The 27,896-nt window shown below is 50.5% G+C and overlaps 2 protein-coding genes across 2 annotated transcripts in view; both read right to left on the bottom strand.

Annotated features, from left to right (window-relative positions):
• The window catches only part of LOC144733051 (E3 ubiquitin-protein ligase TRIM11-like), a 265,988-nt gene that overhangs the window by 28,158 nt on the left and 209,934 nt on the right, over nucleotides 1-27,896 (bottom strand). The window lies entirely within an intron of this gene.
• The window catches only part of LOC144733243 (E3 ubiquitin/ISG15 ligase TRIM25-like), a 34,394-nt gene that overhangs the window by 5,495 nt on the left and 1,003 nt on the right, over nucleotides 1-27,896 (bottom strand). The window contains exons 2-8 of the mRNA XM_078615031.1: nucleotides 27,680-27,775; nucleotides 18,457-18,646; nucleotides 16,241-16,399; nucleotides 15,495-15,691; nucleotides 6,239-6,472; nucleotides 5,382-5,404; nucleotides 4,945-5,057 (exon numbers count right to left, since the gene is read on the bottom strand). Of these exons, the coding sequence (XP_078471157.1) occupies nucleotides 4,945-5,057; nucleotides 5,382-5,404; nucleotides 6,239-6,472; nucleotides 15,495-15,691; nucleotides 16,241-16,399; nucleotides 18,457-18,646; nucleotides 27,680-27,775 (1,012 nt within the window). The remainder of the gene's footprint in view (nucleotides 1-4,944; nucleotides 5,058-5,381; nucleotides 5,405-6,238; nucleotides 6,473-15,494; nucleotides 15,692-16,240; nucleotides 16,400-18,456; nucleotides 18,647-27,679; nucleotides 27,776-27,896) is intronic.

Raw genomic sequence — 27,896 nt, forward strand, 5'->3', positions numbered from 1 at the left:
GATGGTGTAGTGATGTACACTCGTGTGTGTGTGTGTGTGATAGTGTAGTAATGTACACTCGTGTGTGTGTGTTAGTGCAGTGATGTACACTCGTGTGTGTGTGTGATAGTGTAGTGATGTACACGTGTGTGTGTGTGTGATAGTGTAGTGATGTACATTCGTGTGTGTGTGTGTGTGATGGTGTAGTGATGTACACTCGTGTGTGTGTGTGTGTGATAGTGTAGTGATGTACACTCGTGTGTGTGTGTTAGTGTAGTGATGTACACTCGTGTGTGTGTGTGTGTGATAGTGTAGTGATGTACACTCGTGTGTGTGTGTTAGTGCAGTGATGTACACTCGTGTGTGTGTGTGATGGTGTAGTGATGTACACTCGTGTGTGTGTGTGTGTGTGATAGTGTAGTAATGTACACTCGTGTGTGTGTGTTAGTGCAGTGATGTACACTCGTGTGTGTGTGTGATAGTGTAGTGATGTACACGTGTGTGTGTGTGTGATAGTGTAGTGATGTACATTCGTGTGTGTGTGTGTGTGATGGTGTAGTGATGTACACTCGTGTGTGTGTGTGTGTGATAGTGTAGTGATGTACACTCGTGTGTGTGTGTGATAGTGTAGTGATGTACACTGGTGTGTGTGTGATAGTGTAGTGATGTACACTGTGTGTGTGTGAGATAGTGTAGTGATGTACAGTCGTGTGTGTGTGTAATAGTGTAGTGATGTACACTCGTGTGTGTGTGATAGTGTAGTGATGTACACTCGTGTGTGTGTGTGTGTGATAGTGTAGTGATGTACACTCGTGTGTGTGTGTGATAGTGTTGTGATGTACACTCGTGTGTTTGATAGTGTAGTGATGTACACTCGTGTGTGTGATAGTGTCGTGATGTACACTCGTGTGTGTGTGTGATAGTGTAGTGATGTACACTCGTGTGTGTGATAGTGTCGGGATGTACACTCGTGTGTGTGTGTGATAGTGTAGTGATGTACACTCGTGTGTGTGTGTGTGCGATAGTGTAGTTATGTACACTCGTGTGTGTGATAGTGTAGTGATGTACACTCGTGTGTGTGTGTGATAGTGTTGTGATGTACACTCGTGTGTGTGTGATAGTGTAGTGATGTACACGTGTGTGTGTGTGTGTGATAGTGTAGTGATGTACATTCGTGTGTGTGTGTGTGATAGTGTAGTGATGTACACTCGTGTGTGTGTGTGTGTGTGATAGTGTAGTGATGTACACTCGTGTGTGTGTGTGTGATAGTGTAGTGATGTACACTCGTGTGTGTGTGTGATAGTGTAGTGATGTACACTGTGTGTGTGTGTTAGTGTAGTGATGTACACTCGTGTGTGTGTGTGTGTGTGATAGTGTAGTAATGTACACTCGTGTGTGTGTGTTAGTGCAGTGATGTACACTCGTGTGTGTGTGTGATGGTGTAGTGATGTACACTCGTGTGTGTGTGTGTGTGATAGTGTAGTAATGTACACTCGTGTGTGTGTGTTAGTGCAGTGATGTACACTCGTGTGTGTGTGTGATAGTGTAGTGATGTACACGTGTGTGTGTGTGTGATAGTGTAGTGATGTACATTCGTGTGTGTGTGTGTGTGATGGTGTAGTGATGTACACTCGTGTGTGTGTGTGTGTGATAGTGTAGTGATGTACACTCGTGTGTGTGTGTTAGTGTAGTGATGTACACTCGTGTGTGTGTGTGTGTGATAGTGTAGTGATGTACACTCGTGTGTGTGTGTTAGTGCAGTGATGTACACTCGTGTGTGTGTGTGATGGTGTAGTGATGTACACTCGTGTGTGTGTGTGTGTGTGATAGTGTAGTAATGTACACTCGTGTGTGTGTGTTAGTGCAGTGATGTACACTCGTGTGTGTGTGTGATAGTGTAGTGATGTACACGTGTGTGTGTGTGTGATAGTGTAGTGATGTACATTCGTGTGTGTGTGTGTGTGATGGTGTAGTGATGTACACTCGTGTGTGTGTGTGTGTGATAGTGTAGTGATGTACACTCGTGTGTGTGTGTTAGTGTAGTGATGTACACTCGTGTGTGTGTGTGATAGTGTAGTGATGTACACTCGTGTGTGTGTGTGTGATCGTGTAGTGATGTACACTCGTGTGTGTGTGTGATAGTGTAGTGATGTACACTATGTGTGTGTGTGATCGTGTAGTGATGTACACTCGTGTGTGTGTGTGATCGTGTAGTGATGTACACTCGTGTGTGTGTGTGATAGTGTAGTGATGTACACTCGTGTGTGTGTGTGTGATAGTGTATTAATGTACACTTGTGTGTGTGATAGTGTAGTGATGTACACTCGTGTGTGTGTGTAATGGTGTAGGATGTACACTCGTGTGTGTGATTGTGTAGTGATGTACACTCGTGTGTGCATTTATTTTAATTTATGTATGCATTTTAGTAATGTGTTAAATCTAATTTTATACAACCCCATTAATGTATATCATGCCATATTAAATATAATTTCTTATACTCTGGAACGGATTATTTCCTTTTCCTTTATTTCTTATAGGAAAAATTCGTTTGGTATACGTCATTTTCGGTATAAGTCCTAGCTTCTGGAACGAATTAACGACACATACCGAGGTACCACTATAAACTGAAACTGGTGGGCTTAAGGGTCCTGTATTTATACTACTTTTTTATTACTGGAAAGTTCTTGAATGTTCTAGAAGTTACTACAAGTTTCTACTCAGCACTGAATCTATCTGGAATTCCCATTGAAAATGTGTAAATTTCAAAATATCACTGTCCTGGTCACAAAAGCAAAGTTTGTGGGGAATAATAGCCAGTTTGTGGGGAATAATAGCCATTTTGTGTACTTTTGAGGCATAAGCAATTATAAAATAACACTTACTACCCATGGACAATTTTTATTTATTACACAGTGTAATGAATCTTAATAATATCAGCCACAGCCTGTGTGTCAAAGGCTCAGTGCCGTTGATGCTGAGAGCTTCAGACTTTAACACGGAACCCTAAGAATCCTAACTGTGTCTGAGTCTGTGTCACGCTGCCTCAAGCACTAATAATGAATCCTAAGAATTCTAGATTTGAAGCTTTCGTGACTGCAAGCAATCATATTCTTAGGTTTTTTTGGTAAAGTCACGTAGGTAAAACATCAAAATTAATGAAAAAAAAATCTTACGCATCACTACAGTGATGTAGTCTAGGTAAAACAACAAAATTAATGAAAAAAAAAATCTTTTTTATTTTATTTTCATTAATTTTGATGTTTTACCTACGTGACTTTACCGAAAAAACCTAAGAATATGAATCCTAAGAATATCAGCCATAGTGTCTCTGTGTAAAACACTCACACGCAGAATAGCAATAGCATCCTCACTCAATTATACACACGTGTAGGGTTAATAGAGCTCATGTAATACTACTTTACACTCGTGTGTGTGCTGTATGTGAGCGTAGAGGTATTGCAATACATGGGCAATATAAATGTATCTGTTTGCACAGTGATACACGCGGTCAGCCACAGCGATAGCCCAGTCTGGCTCTGTGAGCCTCGGGTATTTACATAGAACCCCAATAATCCTTAAGATGCCTTAGTAGGGATATAGCAGCCTCAAGCATTATTAATGAATAATGAGAATCCTTAGGCTGCCTTAGTCTGGATATGAGCCTACATCATTAACAATGAATCTTACGCATCACTACAGTGATGTAGTCTGGCTCGAGTCTGATGATGACATCCATTACAGAGAAGACTTATACTCGTAGTTTCATCTGCTACAATGGTTACTTTGGCCAACAGCATCCTTACTGGATAATACACGCCTGTAAGATCAATGGAGCGTATGTAATAGTGAAATACACTCGTGTGTGTGCTATATATTATTATCTAATTAATACATTACAGTCGTAATGGTGATGTTTGCACGTGCCGTGTATTAATAGACAAGGTTGACCAAGATTATGCCTTAATCTCGCTCTGTGAGCCTCAGCCATTAACTGGGGAACCTAAGAATACTTAAAATGCCTTAGTTTCACTCTCTGAGCATCAAGCTGTTGACATGAAGCCTAAAAATCTTCAACGTGTCTTAGTCTGGATGTATGATCCTTGGGCATTACCAATCAACCCTAAGTTTATATAATCCATAAGAGGTTTTTTTGGGGTTAGATCGCGTAAATATATAAATGTGTCGTTAAACCTGCCACTACCCGACACAGACAACTAGTAAGGGTTGTCACGTAAACAGAACATGCCAATTCGTCACTAGTACAGCACTCCGGTGTGTTGGAGAGCCAAGCCACAACATTATTTAAATTTATATTGATGTAGTTATAAAAGCCATTTCACCATATGAATTCTGCAGGCCGCCTTTGTGTCCGCAGTGCTGATGCTTACAGTACGTACCCGGTACTCGTTTAAGCCAAGGGTTCATCGGGGAGAGGCTCAGAATTGGTTCTGAATCCACTCACCATTGATGATAGCCATGGCCGTGAGTCACGTGTAGGTGGCCATGTTTGTAGCTCAGTGCACAGAGCATCCCATCATCATTGCACATCCGTACTCACTCTCGCTCATCTACACATACGCATACAAACAGACACAATTACAAGACCCCCCGTATAGCCCAAACAGGCTGTGGGGCAAGAATTGTTAGCGAGTGACACTTCAAGGCCGGTATGGAACATGAGGGGGTGGGTGGCCAGCACCACGTCAGGCCGCCTTTGTCTCCCAAGTGGCAGTTTTTACACACTACACCAGGTAGTCATTTGATGCTGAGTCGACCTAGGGGAGGCTCATGACCGGTTCAGAAAATTGTCACTGGTGTTGGCTGTGAACGGGAATCGAATTTGTGTTGCCAGGTTCATATTGTAGCACGTTAACCACTATGCCACCGCTCCGCAACATACACACAAGACACAATTACACGCACAATAACACACACACACAGGTGGTAAGAGTCCGTGGAACTCACACATGAATGCCAGCAGGTTGACCACAGCTCCCTGCAGGGCGCTGATCGTGGCGATGTCTTTTTTGCTGGGACATGAGGGTGGATCTCCCTTCTGAGCGTCTCTCCTTTGAGACAAAAACCAGCAGTGACACACACAGCCCGTGTCTTACACAGCATCATCACGCACAGCATAATCACACACAGCATCATCACCTGCCATCATCACACATGGCATTATCACACACGGCATCACAAACGGCATCATTGCGCACAGCATCACAGCACACAACATCACACAACCCTCGTCTTACACAGCATCATGCCACACATCATCACACAACATAACACAGCATCATCACACATCATCATCATCACCACACATAATCATCATTACTCAGCCCATGTTCCACACAAGGCGTCACCCCGTGTGTTAATCTGTGCAAGTTCATAGTCCATACCGGTTTGTCTCTTTCAGGTGAACCTGCAGGAGGCAGACACAGGGGGCGTGAGTCAGTTCACCTCCAGCCACGTTAACCACACGGTGATTGGTAGACGCGATGAGGCTGCACTCAGACATTCGCGTGGCCTCGTGTTGTTGGTTGTAATCAAGACAAAGCCATGGATGAATTAGGACTCAATGATTCTCATCAGTAAGGTGTGGCCTCTAAAACTGTTGCCACTCGGTACCCGATGTCATGGCAAGAGGCGTCCGTGGCACTTGACATCGAGTTGCAGTGATTGTGAACCAACATTCAAAATAATGATCCACTGCGAGCGTGACTTACAAACAGAGCGTGGTGTTAGCAGGGTGAACATTTGTTGAGGCAAGCAATCTCGGGATTTGTTTCAAATTTCAAAGACTCATCAGCAGTCAGTGCTGAAATATAACTGCTTCTGGCTTTCCTGATGTTAAAAGCCCTTCCGTGTTCAGCATTACTAATGGTTGGTAAACATTTGGTAAAAAGAAATGTAAATGTAGTGTCAAGTGGCCTCAATCTGATGTACATTACAGGATGATGCGGTTACAATTTGGAATGCCAATGTCTGCATATATTACCAACCAATTAACTCGAGGAATTTGTGTGTTAATAGTTTTTTTTTTTAATTCAGCGCTAGTTTATATTTTTATTACAATATACAAATCCAAGTTGGTGAACTTGACTCTACATTTACTTTCAGAACCCATGGGCTATATGTTGTCTTGACAATGGAAGTGGCGTTATCTTGTGTTTTGTGTTGCAACGCATCTGCCAAGTTTATAAACGTAATGAACACGTGAACTGGGGCACTCGCCCTGGCTCCGTGAGTGCTCTACCTGCAAGAACGTGAGTGAGTCCCTCTCCTCCTGCAGAGCGCGCAGGCGCGTGGCTGCTGCCTGCAGCTCGCTGATCTCACGCTCGTAATGAGCGATGTTCTCCTCGATCCGGGACAGCAGCTCGCGCCCCTTCACGTCCACACGATCCAGAGCTGCCCTCTCGTCCTCATCCAGCATCACCCTCATGCGGGTGAACTCGCCTGAGATGTGAGCCTTGGTCTGGACCATGGAATCCTGCAAGGGGCATGCGATGGAATCTGTAAATTCATATTCCATGCTGTTAATACAAAAGCTACATTGTTTTCCACTTACTCCAAACCTATTTTACCCTGCCTTCACGTTATGTCTTTGGACTCACATCCCATTGAACAGGTCGATAACTTTAGGTATCTAGGTGCTATCTTGCCCTTCAAATTGATCATATCGTTTAATAAACAAAATCTTCTATATAAATAAACAAATTGTATCACCTCGGCTCCAACTTGATATAGTCCAAGCCAACATTCTCCCCATCTTTGACTCCTGTTAAATCATCGACCGCCTAGCCTCTTGTTCCATTATACCACCTGGCTGCCCACTTTGACCTTGATGCCTCCATATCAACACATTATTGCAACCTCTGCATCACCTCCAATTTATCCCCCCCTGGATATGTTTAGAGACCACCACTGGACTATCTTCATCCTAAGATTCCTTTTAAACAAATCCGCCAAGTATTTAAGAACCTCCTAACTCCAAATTCCCAGTCGCAACCTCAATAAGTACCTCCCTGTTCTCTCTAAAATTACCAGAAATTAAAACTAGGTTTTTGCGACGCGTCCTTCCACGCTGCTGTTGCTACCCCACGTTACTGGAGTGTACTTGCCTCTCAGCCTAGGCTGGGCTCCCTCCCCAGCCTCCACCACGATTAGAGAGCTGCGTGATGAGTGAGATATGAGCCAGTGCTTGACTCTACCTTCACCAACCTGCACTGACCCGCATAACTAAATATGGCCAACTAGCCTCAATGATCAACGCGATGTTGCGGAACCTTCGTCCAGAAGTGTATTGGTGAGGATCTGTAAATTATTTACACAAACAGATAAGCACACGACTCGCCTTCTTCATAGATTTATCTCTGCACATCACCAATAAAAGTATTTTGTACACAATCTATTGGCCCCACGGCCTTTTTGGACAGCATTATTTTATCAGTACCGGCAGACCTCGCTAAATGCTCAATATGCTTCCTGAAGAAGTGAGCGCTTATCAAATCAGCGCTAAAAAGGGTCATTATGCCATTGTATATATGGGGCTGCATTCCCATCAGCGTCGTTTCTTTCGGATGACCAATATATGAGGGCTTAATTGGGGTATCGGTAAAAGCACCAATAATGCAGATGGTAAACATTATTTCGTGAATAAAAATAATAATTAATTATAAAAACCTAATTAAGTATGACATACTGTGCATAATACTGTACTCATGCTACCATGGCAGCAGTGGGAGATGAGGTTGGAGGAGCTGCTACACTCCCAGTGCGCGGTCATTCTCAGAGAACAGCTCCAAGACATCCGTGATCTTAGCGAAGTCCTCAGTCTATATTTCTGTCGTGAGGTTTCTTTTAGATGGAGCCTGGAACTCTATCCTGGTCGAGTGAGTTCTCACCTCGCTAACATTTAAAAAAACAAAATCGATTGATCATCAAATCACGGGGGGTGAGGTCTGGTTGGCTCCGCGTGCGTCGCTCTCATTGGCTGAGCGAATGCTGCGTGTTCCCACTCGTAAGTGCTTTATATGATCCTAGCTGTACCCAGTGAAACATTCACTGATCTAGCAGATCTTAAATGAAACATTCACGCAATTTTTACTAATTTTTTTCAACAAAGATTTATCTCAAGACACAATTGTCAATTTCTGGGTTATTTTCCGCACTATATGAAGTGACTCACACGGTATGACTCTTGATCGAGCAAGATATAATTGTCCTTGACTAAAAACAGACTTAGGTAAGTAAAGGCATTTTTTGTCAAACGTTTGACCTTGTGACTTATTGATTGTCATTGAAAAAGCCAATCGTATGGGGAATTGTTAGAATTTGAAACTGAATGGTAAATTTGTGTCTAATGGAATGAGTGGGATTCTTGGAATAAGTACTCTGTCGGAGGTTGCTCCACCGATCATTTTTGCTTAGATTATGTGTATTTGTATTTGAGTAAGAGTAAGTCCTATACCATTATGTAGTCCTCACAATTCCATTATTTTTCTAAGTAGCATGATAACGGCTCCTACTTTCAGTTTCAGTTCATGAGGAGGCATTCCGGTTGGTGTAAGACTTTAATAATTCTTCTGGGAATGCAAGTTGATCAGCAGTATCATCACTCACAAAAGTATCCATGCTCTTGAAAACCACTTCAGATCCATTGTTGAGATCGAGAGTCTCCGTTTGTAACACTGTATTGCGCTTCATTGAAGCTGTTCAGGAGTAATCGTAGAAAAGTAAATGTCACCGTGTAGTTGTGGAAATGTATCTTGATTTTCTGGATAGCAGATTTTCTGGATAGCCGGCAAAATCCCATCACCACCTCCACGCGGTGCCGGCTGGATTCCAACCAACGGTGAGGGTCTTTGGCGTCAGATGGAGCGACCCACCGGCCAAAGTATTTCTGTGTCGCATCTATGGCAACGTCAAATCAACTTGGAACAAGCTAGGGCACCCCTCAGGGGAAACGCGCGCCGTCCTCGCCCAAACGACGCGAGAAGTGGACGAGGGCTACCTGTTCATGGATGGGGCAGGCTAAAGAAGTTAGTCCGACTACGGCTGGGAACACTCAACATCGGAACATTGACAGGGAGAAGTCGAGAATTGTCAGCTGCCCTAAAGGCCCGTCGTATCGACATCGTATGCATCCAAGAAACGAAGTGGAGTGGAACAAAGGCCAGGGAGATTGGAGAAGGATACAAACTGTTCTACAACGGTGAAAGAAACACCAAGAACGGCGTTGGAATCGCAGTCAGCCAAAATCTACGAGACAACGTCGTGGCCGTCCACCGTGTTTCCGACCGCCTCATGTCCATCGAAATCGACTCAAACGACCTACGCCTCCGGGTGGTATCTTGTTATGCGCCGCAGCCCGGCTGCCCAGCAGATACCAAGGAGGAATTTTGGGAACAATTTGATGGACACATGCAATCGATAAATGGAGAAGAGCAGTTAGTAATTGGTGGAGACCTAAATGGACACGTTGGAAGCGCCCGGGATGGATACCCTCGAAACCATGGTGGCCAAGGATATGGTACCCGGAACGATGAGGGAAACCGAGCCCTGGACTTTGCGGAAGCCCATGATCTTGTCCTCGCCAACACCTTCTTCAAGAAGAGACCGTCCCATCTCATTACGTACGCCAGTGGTGGGAGATCAACTCAAATTGATTACTGGCTTGTCAAGCGGGATAAGCTGAAAACGGTGACAAACACTAAAGTCATACCATCGGACAACATCGCCCCACAACATCGCATCCTGGTCATGGACATAAAAATGGACATTGGCCAGCGACATCGCCCACCAACAACTGGACAGCAGCGAATTAAGTGGTGGCGGATGAAGGAATGCAAGGATCAGCTGAGAGTCGCCTTTAATCAGATTGACGTGAACACCAACCGACCAGCGAATGTGATTTGGGAAGATCTCGCCGGCCAACTGTGCACAGCAGCAACGGAAGCACTGGGGCTAACTAAGCCGGGAAAACACTTCATTGACAAGCAAATATGGTGGTGGAATGAAGAAGTTTAGCTAGCAGTGAAAGAGAAGAAGCTAGCTTTCAAGAAGTGGCGCCAAACGCTCGCAGATCTGGATTACCAACAATACAGAAACTGCAAATCGGCAGCGAAGCGAGTAGTTGCAGTGGTGAAATTAGCTCAATACGACCAACTGAATGTCGAACTGGACACTCCAGAAGGTGCCAATAAGATCTATCGACTGGCAGAGGCGCGCCATCGTTCGACTCAGGATATTGGTCAGGTCAAATGCATAAAGGATGAGAATCACAGCGCTCTCAGAGACCCGCCCGCCATCCTTCAACGCTGGAGCGACTACTTCTCTGGAATCTGCAACCAGGAATTTCCCCACCCACCTATTATTAGCGCTGAACACGTCCTCGGTCCGGTTTCAACTATCACCATCACCGAAGTGGAACAAGCTATCAATAGAATGAAGAATGGGAAAGTGACTGGCCCGGACGATATCCCTGCTGAGGCCTGGAAGATCCTTGGCAGGCAGGGTGCTGCCCTCCTTACCCAGCTCTTCAGCACCATCACGAGCACCAGTGAGGTCCCAGAAGCCTGGTCGACCAGCACGACGGTTCCAATTTGGAAGGGTAAAGGGGACGTGGCAGAATGCTCAAATTACAGGCCAATCAGGCTCCTGTGTCATGCGAAGAAGATCTTTGAGCGAGTTTTGGACACGAGGATTAGAAACAGCATCACCCTATCACCCAACCAATGCGGCTTCGTCAAAGGATGTGGCACTATGGACACCATATTCGCGGCGAGGCTCCTGCTGGAGAGGCACAGAGAGAAGAACAAAGCTGTGCACGTGTCGTTCCTCGACCTTGAAAAGGCATTTGACAGGGTCCCCCACGACCTCATCTGGCACTCGCTTCGATCCCATGGAGTCCCTGAAACCTACGTGCATTGGGTGCAACTCCTATACAAGAACGTCACCAGTGCAGTCAGGTGTGCAGTGGGCATATCACCGCCATTTCCCATCAGCGTTGGAGTTCACCAAGGTTCGGCCCTGTCACTACTCCTGTTTATCCTGTGCATGGACACGATCACTGCCGACCTGCACACACCCATCCAATGGTCAATTCTCTATGCGGATGACGTCCTCCTCTCAGATGAAGAGAGAGGAGAAGTGGAAAGACAAACGCGCCTGTGGAAGGAACGTTTGGACGAAAACGGGATGAGGTTCAACATCAAAAAGATGGAGTATATGGAGTGTGGCCCCCAAACCGACGGCACCATCAGTATTGACGGAGAAGATCTGAAAAAAGTGACGGACTTTAAGTACCTGGGCTCCACCATCAGCTCAGATGGTAGCATCACGACTAATGTGAGGTCACGAGTCAATGCGGCGTGGATGAAATGGAGGCAAGTCACCGGAGTCCTCTGTGATCGGAAAATGCCAGATAGGCTGAAGGGAAAAATATACAAGACCATCGTCTGACCGGTGGCACTCTATGGATCCGAGTGCTGGCCAGCCACAACTGTACACGAACAAGCTCTCCACACCATGGAGATGAGGATGCTCAGATGGAGCCTCGGGCTCACTCGATGGGATCGTGTCAGGAACGAAGACGTTCGGAAGCGACTTGGTGTGGCCCCCATTGCGGACAAGATGCTTGAGGCAAGGCTTCGGTGGTACGGCCATGTGATGCGAAGTGAAGAGTCATCAGTGGCCAAGACTGCCGTGCGTATTGAGCCAGAGGGCCGCCGTCCACACGGACGTCCGAAGAAGCGATGGATGGACCGAATAAAGGAAGACATGAAGACGGTCAACGCATCCCCTGAAGATGCCCTGGACCGAGCCAAATGGAGAAGACAATGCCAAAAATCGGACCCTGCGCCACAGCGGGAACAACGCTAGGAAGAAGAAGTGTGAGGTTAATGTTACTGTTTCGCCTGTTTTTCCATCAACAACGTCCAGGAGCAATTCCACAAATTCCTTTCCACTTTTCAGAGCTCACATGTTCTGTTTCAGCTTCAGCACCTGTAATTCTCCCCAGAAACGATGCTTCTTTATACAACTTACAACAGTAAGAGGCCGTGAACCACGTAAAGTAACCGGTAGGACGTGCCTCCAAATGATTTACATTTTACGGTTCGATCATCCAATAATAGATCAACAGCCTGACATACGTGTGTGCTTCATCCCAGACAATTAGTTTCAATTGAACTATATTTGTGGCTTCGTGTTTGGCTTTATATTGCAAGTCATTGTTGCAGTTATTTTCAAAGGGATTTTAGAGACTGAATGAGCAGATCAGACTCCAGCTAATAGTTTTGCTGGTATTCCTATTGACGCAACTGGTATTGCTACATTCCCTCTACCTCTAATAGTGTAGTGACATAGTGCTGACTGTTGTACAGCAGCTGCAACTGCAGGTGGGCACTTAGCATGCACGTAGTTGAGCATATACACAGGTGTGCAGGCAGGGCAGAGGAACTGGGGCAAGGGTCACGGTAGACTTCGTGGGGAACCCCCTGGAACCCTCTGGTGGGTTCGAGAAGGGAGGCGTGGCTAGGGTGGAGCAAAGCCGCGCCGAGGGGAATATAAGCAGCGGACAGTGAGAGCTCCAGGCTGCCAGTTTTGGGAGTGGACTCGTCTCGTCGTTGCTGTGGACGTTGCCGCCTTCGCCCGATCATTGCGCGGCCAGACAGTAGTTGGCTGTACTGGTCGATGCTGTCGGTGCAACGTGGACAGGGTCGTGTGGCAGCGTGGTCGTGGAAGAGAGGGGGCCCGAGTGGTGGCGTGAACTCAACAACAATTAAAGGGGAGGACGGTGCCTCCTGCGACTACCTCGTTTCCGACTGAATGTGTGTGTGACACATGCCACCCACACACACACAAAAGCCTCGAGCAAGAATGAAAAATAGACCTACGACACTACACTTAGAGTGATATATGCCATTCAGGACAATAACACAGGATATATATCTGTGCAAGGAGAATGAATATAGATTCGCGGACAACATAGATCCAATGGAAAAAAAGCTGCATTGTACTGCAGCAAAGTGTTCATATGCTGAATACGTTAGGATAGAATGCAGGACTGAGAATTAATGGTGTTCGGAAGCAAATCAGCTACAAGACCAAACTAAACTTCTTAAGAACATGCGTGTCCAGTACAGCTTTTTATGCTTGCGGGAAATGGACATTAAAAATACTGACAGATATAAGATATTGGTACTCGAAATGTATTTTTACAGAAGGGTACTGCATCTAAGAGTGACCAACGTAGAAGTAATAAAAATATGGTACACAGAAGAAGATCTTACGATGCAGCAGTGATGAGAAATAAACTGGCACTAGATAAACACATGCAGTAAGGAAAACAACAGGCAAATGGAAGGTGTCTTGTTGTTCAGAAGTATGGAAGGAACCGGAAAGAGAGTAAGACCGCACAGAGAATGGATTGATGACATTAAAGATTGGTGCCAGAAAGATGTGGCACTACTAGAGCATATTGGCACAAGACAGAGACAGGAAAGTGGAAACCAATGACGATGCGGACAGTAGACACTACGAGCTATCTGCCCATGGATCGTCATGATGGTGATCACCAGGTAGGGCAGTGGTGGTGTGGTGGTCATCAAACTGTTTGGTGAGTAATTTACGAATGGGTGCAGGGCTGTCTTCACCAACCCACATTGACCAACTTGGTAAAGTATTGTTAAGCAATCTGCTTGCTTGTCGGTTGTGGAAAGGCCTCAATGTTACACTCGTTTCACAAAGGGTGTAAATTATCCGAAAGAGGTTTTTTGTGCACAAACATAACGTACATACATGTAAATTATGTATGTTGATTAACTGTGAATAACCCAACCAATGACATCGCATGTATCTCTCTACTTAACACCAAAACCGGAGGATTTCTCCACAATTTTGACTGTGGCCTGATGTAGCTGGTTGAAATTACTGGTGAAACGTCATACTCGAATTGTAAATGTTGTGGGTTTACTCTCCAACACACCGGTGTGCTGAACTAGTAACTAATTGGGATGTTTTGTTTAAGTGACAAACTTTACTAATTGGCTGTGTTGGGTGGTGGCGGGTTTAATGACACATTTATATTTTCACGATCTAACCCCAAAAAACCTCAATTTTGGATAATATAATATTAGTCGCAAAAGTGTTAAACTGGTGTAAATTATTATTACCATCACAAGGTGACTCGATGGAGGATACAAATCAATAGTTAGCATGCTGGTGCATAGCGATGCTCATGATACAACCCTGTCCTGGGTTCCACACCATGCCAAGAGCAGGCCACCTAGATTAGAATGCCTGAGATCGGCCTCAATTGTGCGTCCAGGTCAGCCTCTGCCTGCCCCTGGGCCACCTCCAATAGCGAGGAAGGCCATCAATGATTCCACGCAGAGCTCTGGTGTGATGAGCCAACATGTCAGCCTATGTAATGTATCCACAGAGCCAAATCCTCCTGGCTGTGACTGCTTCAGAAAGCGGCTGTCCTGCTGTTCATCGATGGACTCCGGTATTTGAGAAAAGCTCGCAGAGTGAATGTGAAGTCTCCGTCGCAAGCTCCACTAGTCAAAGGCGTCAAGTTCTCTATATGATGAAATGCTCTCTTGTATGTCATATATTTAGTTAGAATATAAATCCATGTGGTTGATAGCAAACAGGCTCAGACCCATTTCCTTGCAGAAATATTAAAAGTATACGCAATTGCATAATTATCGGTTGCCTTATGTGCACGACACCAAGATTCAGGAATTAATACATCACAATGAATGCAAACTGCAATGCAAGTGAAACCAGTTTTAACATTTCATTATGTATGCATTGTCTACTGTATACTTGTGTAAGGGATCTGCGAGCCACCCTTACGCACACGCACCACGCAGACACGACATCTCCGCTCTCATGAACATGCACCAACCACACGCGTGGGAATACACTGGACGGGGATCAGGGATTAAAGGACAAATGATGTCACCCGGTCCAGAGGCGTACCAGACGTGGATGTGTATTGGGAGCAAGGGCAGAGAGGTTAAAAGGGGCTGTGGGACGTGTGTTCGGGGTTGGATTGGAACGAGTGTTGCTGTGCATTGGTGAATTAAAGAAGTGGTTCAACTATTCTCCGACTCCTCGTCATCTGGTGGCAGCAGTGGGATGTCTCGCCTCAACCGACGCACGAACCCAAGGGGGGAGACACAGCAAGAAGACACTAAGTGCCCAGGATGAGATCTGCTCCGAAACGGAATGGACGAGTCGGGATTCGTCTCCCGGCTCATCGACGAGATCCGTCGCAGCTGCTCATCCCGTGTGGCCACCTTCCTCCACCAATCCGGCGGTGCAGACACAGTGCCGCCGCCACCGCAGATCATCCTCGAGAGATCAGAGGATGGATCTGTTGCTGGAGGCAGTCACCGCGCTGCTTAGCCGGCTGGGTCCTGAGCTCGAACGAGCGGTGGGAACCTCAGCCGCAACATCCCCCCAGCGAGGAGACGGGGCCAACAGTCAGCCTTCCCGACCAGGCAATCCGCAGCATCTCTCCGGGGATAGAGCAGCATCAGCGACGCCACTGACCGTGCGTCCCGCGCGGGACCTGGGAGAACACTCGAGTCTGTCCTCCCGAGATCCTCTGTCAGCAGCGGCAACCGGGGGCGAGATGCAGCCGGAACCTCAGCCGAGGCAGCATGCGGAGGAAGGATCAGGATGGAGCCACCAGCTGGGCGCGATACAGAAGTTCGCGTCCAGATCGGGAGAATGGCGTGCTTTCATCCGCCGGTTTGAGATGGCCGCCCGGGCAATGAGGTGGACAGAGGAGCAAGCCCTGACGATGCTGCCCACTGTGTTGGACGATCCCGCGCTGGTGGTGTTCGACCGGATTCCGGCTGAAAAACGAGGAACCCTGCAGGGTGTCTACAAGGAGATGGCGGACGTGTTCGATCCTCAGTCCGGTGTGCGCCAGAGGTTTCAAGACTGCCAGCGTGAAGCATCCGAATCGCTCCTGGTTTTCAGGACAGAACTGTTGGCCATGGCAGAAGCCGCATTCCCGCGGCTCAACGAGCTGGCCTTGGACTCGCTGGTGGCAGAGCGACTCCTTGCCATGGCAAGGAAGGTGGGATCGATGCTGTTAGTGGTGGAGGAGGAAGTCCGCACCTCGCTATGGGTCGCACGCCATCTTTACGCACACGAGAAGATGGCGAGACCCGCGTGAGCTGTGGCACGTTGCGTCTGATCACGGTAACATCGAGGAGCGGCCACGGCCTCCAACCTGACACGCGCCGCCGGCGGAGGAGGCCGAGGGAGAGACGGTGGCAGCCCTGTGGCAGTATCCGAGGATCCCGCGGGAAGCGGAGCGCCGACCCCGGTGATGGGCACCTCGCGAGGCAGGAGATCATCCTCGGGTCAACGACGACATCATCTGCTACCACTGCGGCCGGGAGGGACACACCGCCCGCGGATGCCGCAGCAGGACGAGTGGGCCAGGGACAACCAACCGGGATCGTCAGCCTCGGTCCGCGGCTGTTCCGACTCAGGCGAGTGCTGACACCTCGGACACCCGGCCGGAACCATGCAAGCCATGTTCACCCCATCACGCATCTCATTCCTCATGGGCGGCGGCTCAGATTCCCGCTGACGGTCCGGGCCCGTGGCCGGACATGGTTAAAAAGTGGCGTCGGTTGGCCAGAAGGGTGGTGGCGGCCACGAGGGGGACGTCCATGTTGGTAGGCTCGGTGGCAGGGGTTCGCGTCCGCGTGTTGTTCGACACGGGTGCGTCGGCCAGCATCATATCCCTGCGTATCTTTGACTTGTTACCAGAGGGACAGCGTCGTCTCGCGCCAGTGCAGGCCAGGTACATAGCCGCAAATGGGGGAAGTATGGGGATAGTGGGCCAAGTAGTAGTGCCGGTTCGCATCGGGGAGCTGGAGGTACGTGCTCCGGTACTGGTCTCCAGTGTGCTCACTGTTCCCTGCTTACTGGGCAAGGACCTGCTGAGTCTCATGCCTCTGCGCATTCTGACGGACGTAGGCTGAGTCGAGACCCCGTCGGGGGTCACTTGTATTTCTTGCGCCCAGACGGTGAACCGAAGCAGCTTCCACGAGTTCAGGCGCTGGTCAGGACTATGGTCTCGATCCCGCCTGGTGCCCAGGCCTCGGTGCCGCTCCGATATCGCACCCCGCTCGTCACTTCCTGGTCGGATGCACCGCTTATTGTCTCCGCAGTATCGTTGGTGGTGGGTCGCCATTGCTTAGCAGCAGCTGACACGCTCGTGCGCAAAAATCTGCCTCTGTTCATGCAGGTCCTCAACACGGCCGACACCCCCGTTACAATTTAGGAGGGGACCTTGTTCGCAAATGTCAGTCCCATGCATTCGAACCCTGAGGCGCACACCGTCAACTATGTGCAATTGGACGGCCCGTCGGTCGGCGCAGAGGACACGTCATGGATAGACGCGCTCCTAGCACAGAACACAGATCTGTTGGCAAGGGAAGCGGAGGAGCTCAGGACTTTGTTGAGTAACTTTGTAGACGTGTTCAGTCAGGGTCCCTATGATGTTGGTCGCACGACGCTGATGGAGCATCAAATCGACACGGGCGATGCGCCACCTATTCGGCAGAACTCCTATAGGATGGGTCCTAGGGAGAAGGAGCATATGCGGCAGGCAGTGCATGAGATGATGGAGTCAGACATCAAATCGCCATCGACAAGTCCGTGGGGGGCACCGGTTGTATTGGTGAAGAAATCGGATGGATCCTTGCGGTTTTGCGTTAACTTCAGGCGGATTAATAAAGTTACCTTGGCGGACGCCTACCCGCTCCCTCACATAGACGACTCATTAGATGCCCTCGCAGAAGCAAAACATTTCCACAAGCTAGACCTTTTGGCAGGATTCTGGCAGCTACCATTAGATGCCGAATCCAGATCAAAAACGGCTTTCAAAACGCCTCAAGGTCTTTTTCAATTCAACTGTTTGCCGATGGGTTTACAGACGGCTCCCGCCACTGTCCAGCGATTGATGGAGCTGGTGCTCGCTGAATTGCAGTGGGAGTCGTGCCTCATCTATCTCAATGATGTGATCATGTTCGCTCGCACATTCGAGGAGCACTTAACCCGGTTGCGACAAGTGTTTTCGAAAATCCGGGACGCCAAGCTCAAATTAAAACCCTCCAAGTGCTATTTGGTTCGCTCCTCCGTTAAATACCTGGGGCATGTCGTAAACGCGTCGGGGGTTGCGATGGATCCCGACAAAATGGCATGCGTCCGTTATTGGCCAACACCCACGTCCGTGCCTGAAGTCCGCAGATTCGTGGGGTTTGTTTCCTATTACCACTGTTTCATCGAGAACTTTGCAACCATCGCTAAGCCCTTGCATGCGCTCACGGCGAAGGGACAGTCGTTTCATTGGGGTCAGCCAGAGACCGACGTGTCCTTGACACTGCGCCAGCGGTTGACAGAAGTGCCACCCCTGGCATGCCCCGATTTTACGATTCCCTTCCTGCTGGACACGGATGCGAGCGACGTGGGCATTGGGGCCGTTCTCTCCCAGGTTCAGGAGGGGAGAGAGGTTGTCATTGCCTATGGAAGTCACGTCTTGTCGCAGGTCGAGCAGCGGTATTGCGTCACGTGCCGCAAACTGCTTGCCGTCGTCCACTTTGTGCAGCAGTTTCGGCCCTACCTGTACGGCCGCGAATTTACGGTTTGGACGGATCATGCGGCATTGCAGTACTTACTCCGCATTGACCAAGTGACCGGTCAGATGGCCCGATGGTTGGAGCACCTGCAGGAGTACACATATCAGGTGGTGCATTGGAAAGGAGTCAGGCATACGAACGCCGATGCTTTGTCCAGACTGGCAGCCCCCAATAAGTGCGCTTGCGGCGACAGATTCGAGCGCTGTAGTCCGCCGGCCGCGGCGCAACCCGAGATCGTGGTGCCGGTTTCCGCCGGGGACACGGACCGGCCGTGGCCGACGGTATCACTTAATAGTGATTTGGGGCTCACCCTACGGGAATGGAGGGACCGGTAGCAGGCAGACGCATCTTTGGCACCGTTTCGCCGGCTGGCAGAGACGGCACGCGCTGAAGATCTCCCCACATCAGGGAAGTTTTTCCTCATGTGGGAAGGTTTGTTGATGCACTAGGATGCGACTTTGAATTGGAAAGTTCTGGTGGTGCCCTCTTCCCTGCGGAGTCAGCTGTGCTCAGATGTTCACGTCCGACAGTTGCTGTCCATGGCTGAAGACAGCGGCAGCAGAGGACTTGGCCACAGGACGGGGGCCCGTGACCCACTCACGCTCACGCATGCCTCGTCGCAGCTGTGGACACGGACATCCGTGCAACCCTGTTGTGTTTGGTCGAGGGATCGGATCATGGGGGAGGTCGGCGACAGAGGCGGCACTCTTGTTAACAAGGAGACGGAGGGGGAAATTGTCTTGTTACTTTTACTTTATTGCACTATTTCATTCGTGTGTTGTGTTAATTTTTTTCATGTGTTGTGTTACTGCTTCATTTCACTCAATTTTTGTTATCGTTTGGATTGCATATGTAGTGGCGGTACGCGCTGGCAGGGGGGGATCGTGTGAGAGCGCGTCGGGTGTGACTACATCGCGTGGTGTAGTGGCGGTGCGTGCTGACAAGGGGGGGGGATCGTGTGAGAGCGGGTCGGGTGTGGCTACATCGCAGTCCGCAGGCAGATGTCCACATCAAGGTCCGCATAGGCCCCGCCCCCTGGAGCGGAGGACTATTTAGGGTGATGCGCAGCAGCACTCGGAGAGTTGGTAACCAGTGAAGACAGAAGACGGAGGAGGAAGAGATAGGGCCCTGAGACCCCTAGCCCCCATGTCCTTGTAAGGGCCGGGACCCTGTGTGGTTCAGAGGCGGGACCGTGGGACCCGGGGCCGGACGTCCGTGTGAGGGCCGGCCGTGGGACCCAGTGGTCGGGACCCATACCCCAGTCGGGTTGGTCTGGGAGTTCCCCTGGAAGCTACGGGGCCGGAGAGCCCGCGTGTGTGTAGCCGAGTGGAACGCGTAGCGTAGGCTGTAGTTGGCTACACGTGTCGTTGTGGCTAAGTGAACGTTAATAAAAGTGTGCTACCCGTCAAGTGGTCTCCCGCCGTAATTACTATATTACACATACACCCGGCCGCAGTTGATTTTGAACGGCCGAGGCATACATTTGTTGAGCCGAGGACGGCTTGGTCTCAAGGAAGAAGGGGGGTGATGTAAGGGATCTGTGAGCCACCCTTCCTCACACGCACCAAGCAGACATGACATCTCCGCTCTCACGAATATGCACCAATCACATGCGCGGGAATACGCTGGACGGGGGTCAGGGGTTAAAGGGCAAATGACGTTACCCAGTCCAGAGGCGTACCAGACGTGGATGTGTATTGGGAGCAAGGGCGGAGAGGTTAAAAGGGGCTGTGGGACATGTGTTCGGGGTTGGTTTGGAACGAGTGTTGCTGTGCATTGGTGAATTAAATAAGTGTTTCAACTATTCTCCAACTCAACTTCACTTATGTAATGACGTCAGAGAAACTGACTTTAGAGGGTTTATTTATTTCTTGACATTTTCACAGCGTCGGCTCGATGACACAGTCACGACTTGAGGACATAACGACGACTGACTATACAGCAACGACGGACTATATAGCGATGACTGACGACGCAGTGCCGACAGCGATGGCAATGATGACAGCATCGACCCCGATCCCCACGGCAGCCCAGAACCCCGCTTCTCGCCCGCTTTTATCCTCCAGCGTGGCCCATGCAACCACTCCTGCCCATGACCCACTTCTCAAACTCTCTCGCAGGTTCCTGAATATTCAATCGTTCCCCTCTGTTTCCTGGCCTGGTGTGGTTACTAGTCGTATATACTGTCTCTGTTGTTACCACTCGTCTCCTATAATGTCTCCACACCTGAAGTTAACCATTCGTGGTCGCTAGTCCATGCACTGTCTCTACGTTTGGATGCGTGACGAAACGTTTTCCCTGCATTACCTGTAATATCCCTTCAAGTCATCTCTTGTGTTCTAGAATTAAAGAGCTAAGATTTTATATTATATTTTATCACAATCTTTACTTGTGTAATAACAGCCATAGAGGGTTCACGTGGGGATTGGCTTGCCGGTCCTGCTTGTAGCCAATAAGGGTTGAGATAGGGACCATGGCCCAGGCGTGATCACGACAGGTCATCAGGAGTGATTGGCCTAGCCATTCGGGGCCCCAGCTAATGGGGAGCCGGATGAGGGGCGTGGTCCCGGGATTGACAGGGAACCATCGAGAATGGTCGAAGCTGTCCATGAACGATTGGCTGGGGGAACCACGTGACGAAGGTATTAAGAGCGAGTGAGAGAGAACGATCGAGAGCAGACTGAAACTGACAAGAGCAGGGTCACGTGCGGACGGGGGCTCTGGGTGCCACGTGCGCGGTGGGGACTTAGTGCGAAGTCTGTCCTCTCTCCGTTGTCTGCCAGCAACAGAGAGTGAGTGAGCAAAGTGTATTGTGGAGTGGAAATAAAAGGACTGATTCCGAAGCCGTCTCACGAAGGATTATTACACTGGTGTCAGAAGTAATTCTGCGACTGTTTGGACGATCGTCAAGATGTCTAAGCACCCCAGAAAAAAGAACCTGCCCGTGCCTCTATCGGAGGAAGAGGTCGAGACGGATGAAGATGAGCTGTTGGGAGCTACAGCCCTGGTGCCGCCGGCTGATGACGCTCGCCTCGACGCCTCTCAGCGTCGACCGGGGGAGGATGCGACCACCGCAGGACCGAGAGACGAATGGCGGCTGATGGCGGAGCAGATTGAGTCATTGCGTGACATTCTGCTAAGCCTGGTGACCGCGGTGGCGTCCTCACCAGCCGTGGGTCTTCAGATCGCCGATCAGCTGGATGCCGCGGGAAGGGGTCCTGCTATGGAAGCGGGACCCACCATTGCTCCTGCCACGCGGGAGGACGCCGTCGTCTTGGGTGGGGCGGCTGCGCCGGAGTCGTCGCCCGCCATTTTGGGCGCGCCTACCACCACGCGGCCGCCGGACGCCATTTTGTCTGCACCGATCGGAGAGCGGGAACGGCAGCCGGAGACGCCCGCGGCACGCGCCTGCCACCGCGGACATCGCCTTCCACAAATAAAAGAATTTATCGCCGGGGGCGATTGGAGTGCTTTTACGTGGCGCTTCGCGTCAGCTTTTAGATCTGTCAACTGGACGGAGGAAGAAGCGCTGGGAGCTCAACATCTCTCTACCAGTGTGCGGCCACGAACCGCTTTCATCGCGGTGGGTGGCGCGCGGCCTGGACGCTAAGTTTAATATCAAGCGTTGGGACCAGATGGCGGCGTGGACGGGGAAACCCGAGATCGACGGGCCGCCTCTGGGGTGGTCTCCGCGACTGGTTGTCCACTGCTCCGACGACTCGGGCGACGACGACATGCTGGCTGCTGCTGTCCCGCATAGGATTCCGGGACGGCGGCTGCGCGACCAGCAGGGCGACTACACGGGCCGGCCGCGTGCGAGGGCCGGGTCGTCCGACCACCGGCCGACGTCGGCCGCGTGTTTCAAGTGCGGCAGACGGGGCCACTTCGCCCGTGACTGCCGCTGCCGACCTCTGCTGTCGCCTCCTCCGCCAAGGGGACCTCCATCTCCTCTACCTGCTGCGGAGCTGCAACAACCTCGGGCGAGTCGGCACAAATCGGACACCCGGCAGGTCGTGTCACATCACTCATCCACTCGCACTCATTCTTACACTCCTAAGGATAATTTTACTTCTCCTGCTCCATTGACATGCTCTGCTACACAGTGGAAGAAATGGGCTCGCAGGATTGTGGCTGCGGCGTCGGGCTCGTCGACGGTACGAGGTACCATCGACGGCGTTGACGTCCGTATCTTGGTGGACACTGGCGCATCGGCCACCATCATTTCAGATGTTATTTTTCATTTGTTGTCCATTCCTGCGTCGCGGATACGCAAGGTTAATGATGCGTGTGTTGCCGCCAATGGGGGGAGCATGGGTGTCTGCGGACAGGTGGATGTGAGCATCGCTATCGGAAATATTACTGCAGCAGGACCTGTGTTAATTTCTCGCTCGCTAGCTGTTCCATGCTTGTTGGGTACGAATTTCCTGCGCCGGATGCCGTTGAGAATACGGGTCGACCAGGACTGTTTGGAAATGCCGGGGGGTCGTAGGATGGCGTTCCTGCCTTCCCTGCTGGCCAAGGCGCCTACAGGTAACGCAGTTACTGCTGTAGTTGCGGCTACGGTGGAGGTTCCATCGGGAGCGCAAATGCTTATCCCGCTGCGTTACCGAAAACCACTTCAAATGGGAAGGGGTGCGAAGGGCGTGCTATTATCCCCATCGAATTCCGTATCGAAATATTTTTCTTTGGCGGCGGCACAAACGATCGTGCGCCCAGGTCAGGCACCCTTCATACAGGTCTTGAATGGGGGACCTGACCGCGTTGTTGTTCCGGAGGGATCGGTGCTGGCTCACGCCACTACCGATTTCGCCTCTTGTGACAAACCGCCGCGCGCTCGGATGCCCGTGGATGGGCCTCCGCATGATCGTTCACAAGAACGTTGGATCGCAGATTTATGCGGAGAAAATTCTTCCTTGTCAAATGACCATAGGAACGCCTTGTGTTCGCTGTTGCTGCAGTACGCTGATGTGTTCAGCAGAAACGATTTGGATCTCGGCCGCACGTCGCTTTTGTCGCACCATATTGAAACCGGTGCGGCGCCTCCTGTCTGTATGCACCCTCACCGCATGAGCCCGGCGGGAAGGGAACACATGCGTGGGGCAGTAGATTAATTGCTGGCGGCGGATATTATTTCGCCATCCAACAGCCCTTGGGGCGCGCCCGTCGCTCTGGTTAAAAAGAAAGATGGTGGTACGAGGTTTTGCGTTGATTTCCGCCGGTTGAACAAAATTTCGGCAGCGGACGCGTACCCCTTACCGAGGATGGATGACTCATTGGATGCTTTATCGGGTGCTAAATTCTTTTCCACCCTTGACCTGTCCTCGGGCTTCTGGCAGCTTCCCCTCGATGACGAGTCAAAAGCCAAAACGGCATTCCGCACGCCGCAAGGCCTCTTTGAATTTAATCGGTTGCCGATGGGCCTGAACCCGGCTCCGGCCACGTTTCAGCGGCTCATGGAATTGGTGTTGGCGGGACTGCAGTGGGAAACGTGCCTCATATATCTAGACGATATAATTGTCTTTAGCCGCACGTTCGAGGAACATCTCCAACGCCTTGAGACAGTTTTTCAAAGAATGCGTGCGGCTGACTTTAAGTTTAAACCGAGGAAATGCCACCTTCTGCAACACTCCGTCCGTTACCTGGGTCATATTGTCAGTTCGGACGGTGTATCCACTGACCCTCTGAAAACGAAGTGTGTACGTGAGTGGCCCACACCCACCTCGGTGGGTGATGTTCGGCGGTTTATTGGATTCGCTTCCTATTATCGCCGCTTCGTTAAGAACTTTGCGACGTTGGCAAAACCATTACATGTTCTGACTGGCAAAAATCAAAGGTTTAAATGGGGGGCGGAGGAAGAAAGTTCCTTTATGGCACTTCGGGACCACCTCGCCTCGGCGCCTACGTTAGATTACCCAGATTTTTAGCAGCCGTTCATCCTTGATACGGATGCTAGTGATATCGGCATTGGGGCCGTTTTGTCGCAACGTAAGGACGGGGTTGAGAGGGTGGTGGCGTACGGCAGCAGGGTTCTGTCCCCTGCGGAAACGCGATATTGCGTGACAAGACGGGAACTTTTGGCAATTGTCCATTTTGTTCGATTGTACCGGCCATACCTGTATGGACGGAAATTCCTGGTCCGCACTGATCATGCGGCTTTGCAATATTCCCTCAAATTGGATCAGCCGTTAGGCCAATTGGCCCGGTGGTTGGAATCGTTACAGGAATTTTCCTTCGATATAACATACCGAAAGGGGGCCCGTCACGCGAACGCTGATGCGCTCTCAAGGCTGCCGCCCGTTCCTCCGTGCACTTGCCTGACGGGCACGCACCGCTGCGCCGCACCGCCCACGTCGCCTTGCCCAGCTATGGGGGCGATAGCGAATGAGGACGACGCAGGGGCGAAAGCGAAGGAGGAGGACCAGCAGGTGTCGGTGGACACCGATGATACCTTACGGCTGCCGCACGCGGTCTGGTTGCGCGAGCAGGAGGCCGATGCCTCGCTGTCTCCGCTACGTAAATTGGTTGGGAAACAGAAATCGCAATTGGCGGGCTGGAAGTGGCAGATGTTCCGGGGTAAGTCGGGATTGTTAATGTGTACCGACGGGGTGTCTGACCAACCACACTTGGTGGTGCCTACTTCGCTTCGCTACGACCTGCTCCGTGCTCTGCACGCTGATAAGTTGATGCACCTCGGCGTCCAAAAGACTGTGGCCGCGATGCAAAAGGATTTTTTCTGGGCCGGTATGACGGCAGACATCAATGATTTTGTCCGCTCGTGCCATGATTGTGCGAAGAGGAAGCCGCCTCGGAACCACTATGTACCACCGTTGCGTTCCATTGAAGTGTCCCGTATCAACGAATTAGTGGCTCTCGACATTCTGGGGCCGTTTCCCCCGTCGGCTAGGGGCAATAAATACCTTCTGGTCGGGGTGGAATATTTTTCTCGATGGCCGATGGCCTGGCCTCTGCCCGACCAAACGGCAGCATCCATCACCGACGCTTTCTTGAACGGGTATGTCATGGACAAGGGGTCACCTGAAAGGCTGCTCACAGATCAAGGCCGGAATTTCTCCTCTAAATTGCTTAGGGAAGTTTGTGACGCGCTAGGTAAAAAGAAAGTTCGCACCTCCCCATACCATCCACAAACAGATGGTATGGTGGAACGATTCAACCGTACCCTTTTGGCTATGCTTTGTCACACGGTCAGTGAAAAGCAAACCGATTGGGACCTGCACATACCAGGCGTCTTAGCGGCATACCGCATGGTTCCGCACACGTCCACGGGATACTCACCATTGTTTTTGATGTATGGCCGTGAAAATGTTCCACCCATCGATGTGCAACTGGGTACGCCGAGTAAACAACCGTCCCGCTCCCTGCCTGACCACGTGCGTGACTCGCTTGAACGAGTAACAGAGGCGCGAGAGGCTGCCCGGTGTGCGACGGCCCGTGCTCAGGCAAGGAACGAATGGTACGCGCGTCGATCGCATACTCGCATGCCTTGGTCAGTGGGAGACCTGGCGTGGCTCCACTGCCCCCAGGTACCGGCGGGCACATCCCCTAAACTGCACAGGCCATGGCGGGGGCCTGTGATGCTCGTTGATGTTCGGAACTCGCAAAGTATCCGCGTTCAATATGGAAAACGTCGGTGGTATGTTCATTCCTCGCGACTTAAACCCTATGTTGACGCGCGTGTCGGTCCTTCATCCCCAATAGCTGACCTGCCGGGTTCTGCTGGGCCGACTACACCGCTTGACACGCCCGTTGATCCCAGGGGGGACTGTGTTGTGCCTCCTGCAGATGAACAGGTTCTGAGGGTTGAGGAAGCCCCCGCTGCCCCCCCTCCAACGGGGCCCGCCCTGGACGTGACCAAGCACCAACAACCGACTTCTTCTTCGAGCCTGCCGCCTCCTGTCCATCCGGAAGCAAAGCGACCTTGCGCTGGGAGCGGAGAGGGTCCCGCGTCGCGTACGCGGTCGAAATCTCTTCCGTTTCGTTAACGTTTGATCGTTTCGCTGATTTCCCTGTCGTTACTGCGCTGCAGGGGCGCCCTAATGTATGTTGTGATTTTTTATTATGGGTGACTGTTTTAAATGTTGTTAGGCGCGGGAACGCCGGTTCACCCTCGACTTGTTAAACGCACCTTGGTGCCCTAATAAGATGTTGCGGAATTGGTTCTTCACCCTTTTCCCAGCCGAGACGGCTAAATTTTTTCACCGGGGGGGGGGGGGGGTGATGTAATAACAGCCATAGAGGGTTCACGTGGGGATTGGCTTGCCGGTCCTGCTTGTAGCCAATAAGGGTTGAGATAGGGACCATGGCCCAGGCGTGATCACGACAGGTCATCAGGAGTGATTGGCCTAGCCATTCGGGGCCCCAGCTAATGGGGAGCCGGATGAGGGGCGTGGTCCTGGGATTGACAGGGAACCATCAAGAATGGTCGAAGCTGTCCATGAACGATTGGCTGGGGGAACCACGTGACGAAGGTATTAAGAGCGAGTGAGAGAGAACGATCGAGAGCAGACTGAAACTGACAAGAGCAGGGTCACGTGCGGACGGGAGCTCTGGGTGCCACGTGCGCGGTGGGGACTTAGTGCGAAGTCTGTCCTCTCTCCGTTGTCTGCCAGCAACGGAGAGTGAGTGAGCAAAGTGTATTGTGGAGTAGAAATAAAAGGACTGATTCCGAAGCCGTCTCCCGAAGGATTATTACACTTGTTATAAGTGTTAGATTTTAATCCAATATAATCGTTGCTCCATGCACTTTTATTTTATCAAACCTGTAAACAGTATTTCGAGTTATCCCGTATATGGTTTTGCAGTGGTACTAGAAATTAAATTTTTGTCATAAACGTTGCATTTTAATATTCACATTCAAGCAGCAATTTACATCATGTATTGCTCTTTCCTATTACACTGACGCCTCACGACGTTCGCTTGAATCTACGGAGTTGTCCTCACAGGAAGTCACAGATTCCACGGAGGGTGAAGGTTACAAGATAAGAGCCCATGCGTGGTACCTTTACGTCCTTGCGAGCGACCTTCATCCGTCCCACGGACGCCTCCGCCTTCTTCCTTTTCTCCTCCACCACTCGCGTCTCCTCTCCGACTCCACTCTGCAAGAGACAAAGTCACCATAGGAGACTCCACTCCCTGAGCGGCCCCCCTCTCAGCCACGGTCCACAGGGAGCACTCCACAGTGATGGCTCTATAATTGTCCACCAAAAGAGTACTCAG

This window comes from Lampetra planeri, chromosome 45 (genome assembly GCF_965212315.1).
Source record: "Lampetra planeri chromosome 45, kcLamPlan1.2.h2, whole genome shotgun sequence".
In the NCBI taxonomy this organism is placed as follows: domain Eukaryota; kingdom Metazoa; phylum Chordata; class Hyperoartia; order Petromyzontiformes; family Petromyzontidae; genus Lampetra; species Lampetra planeri.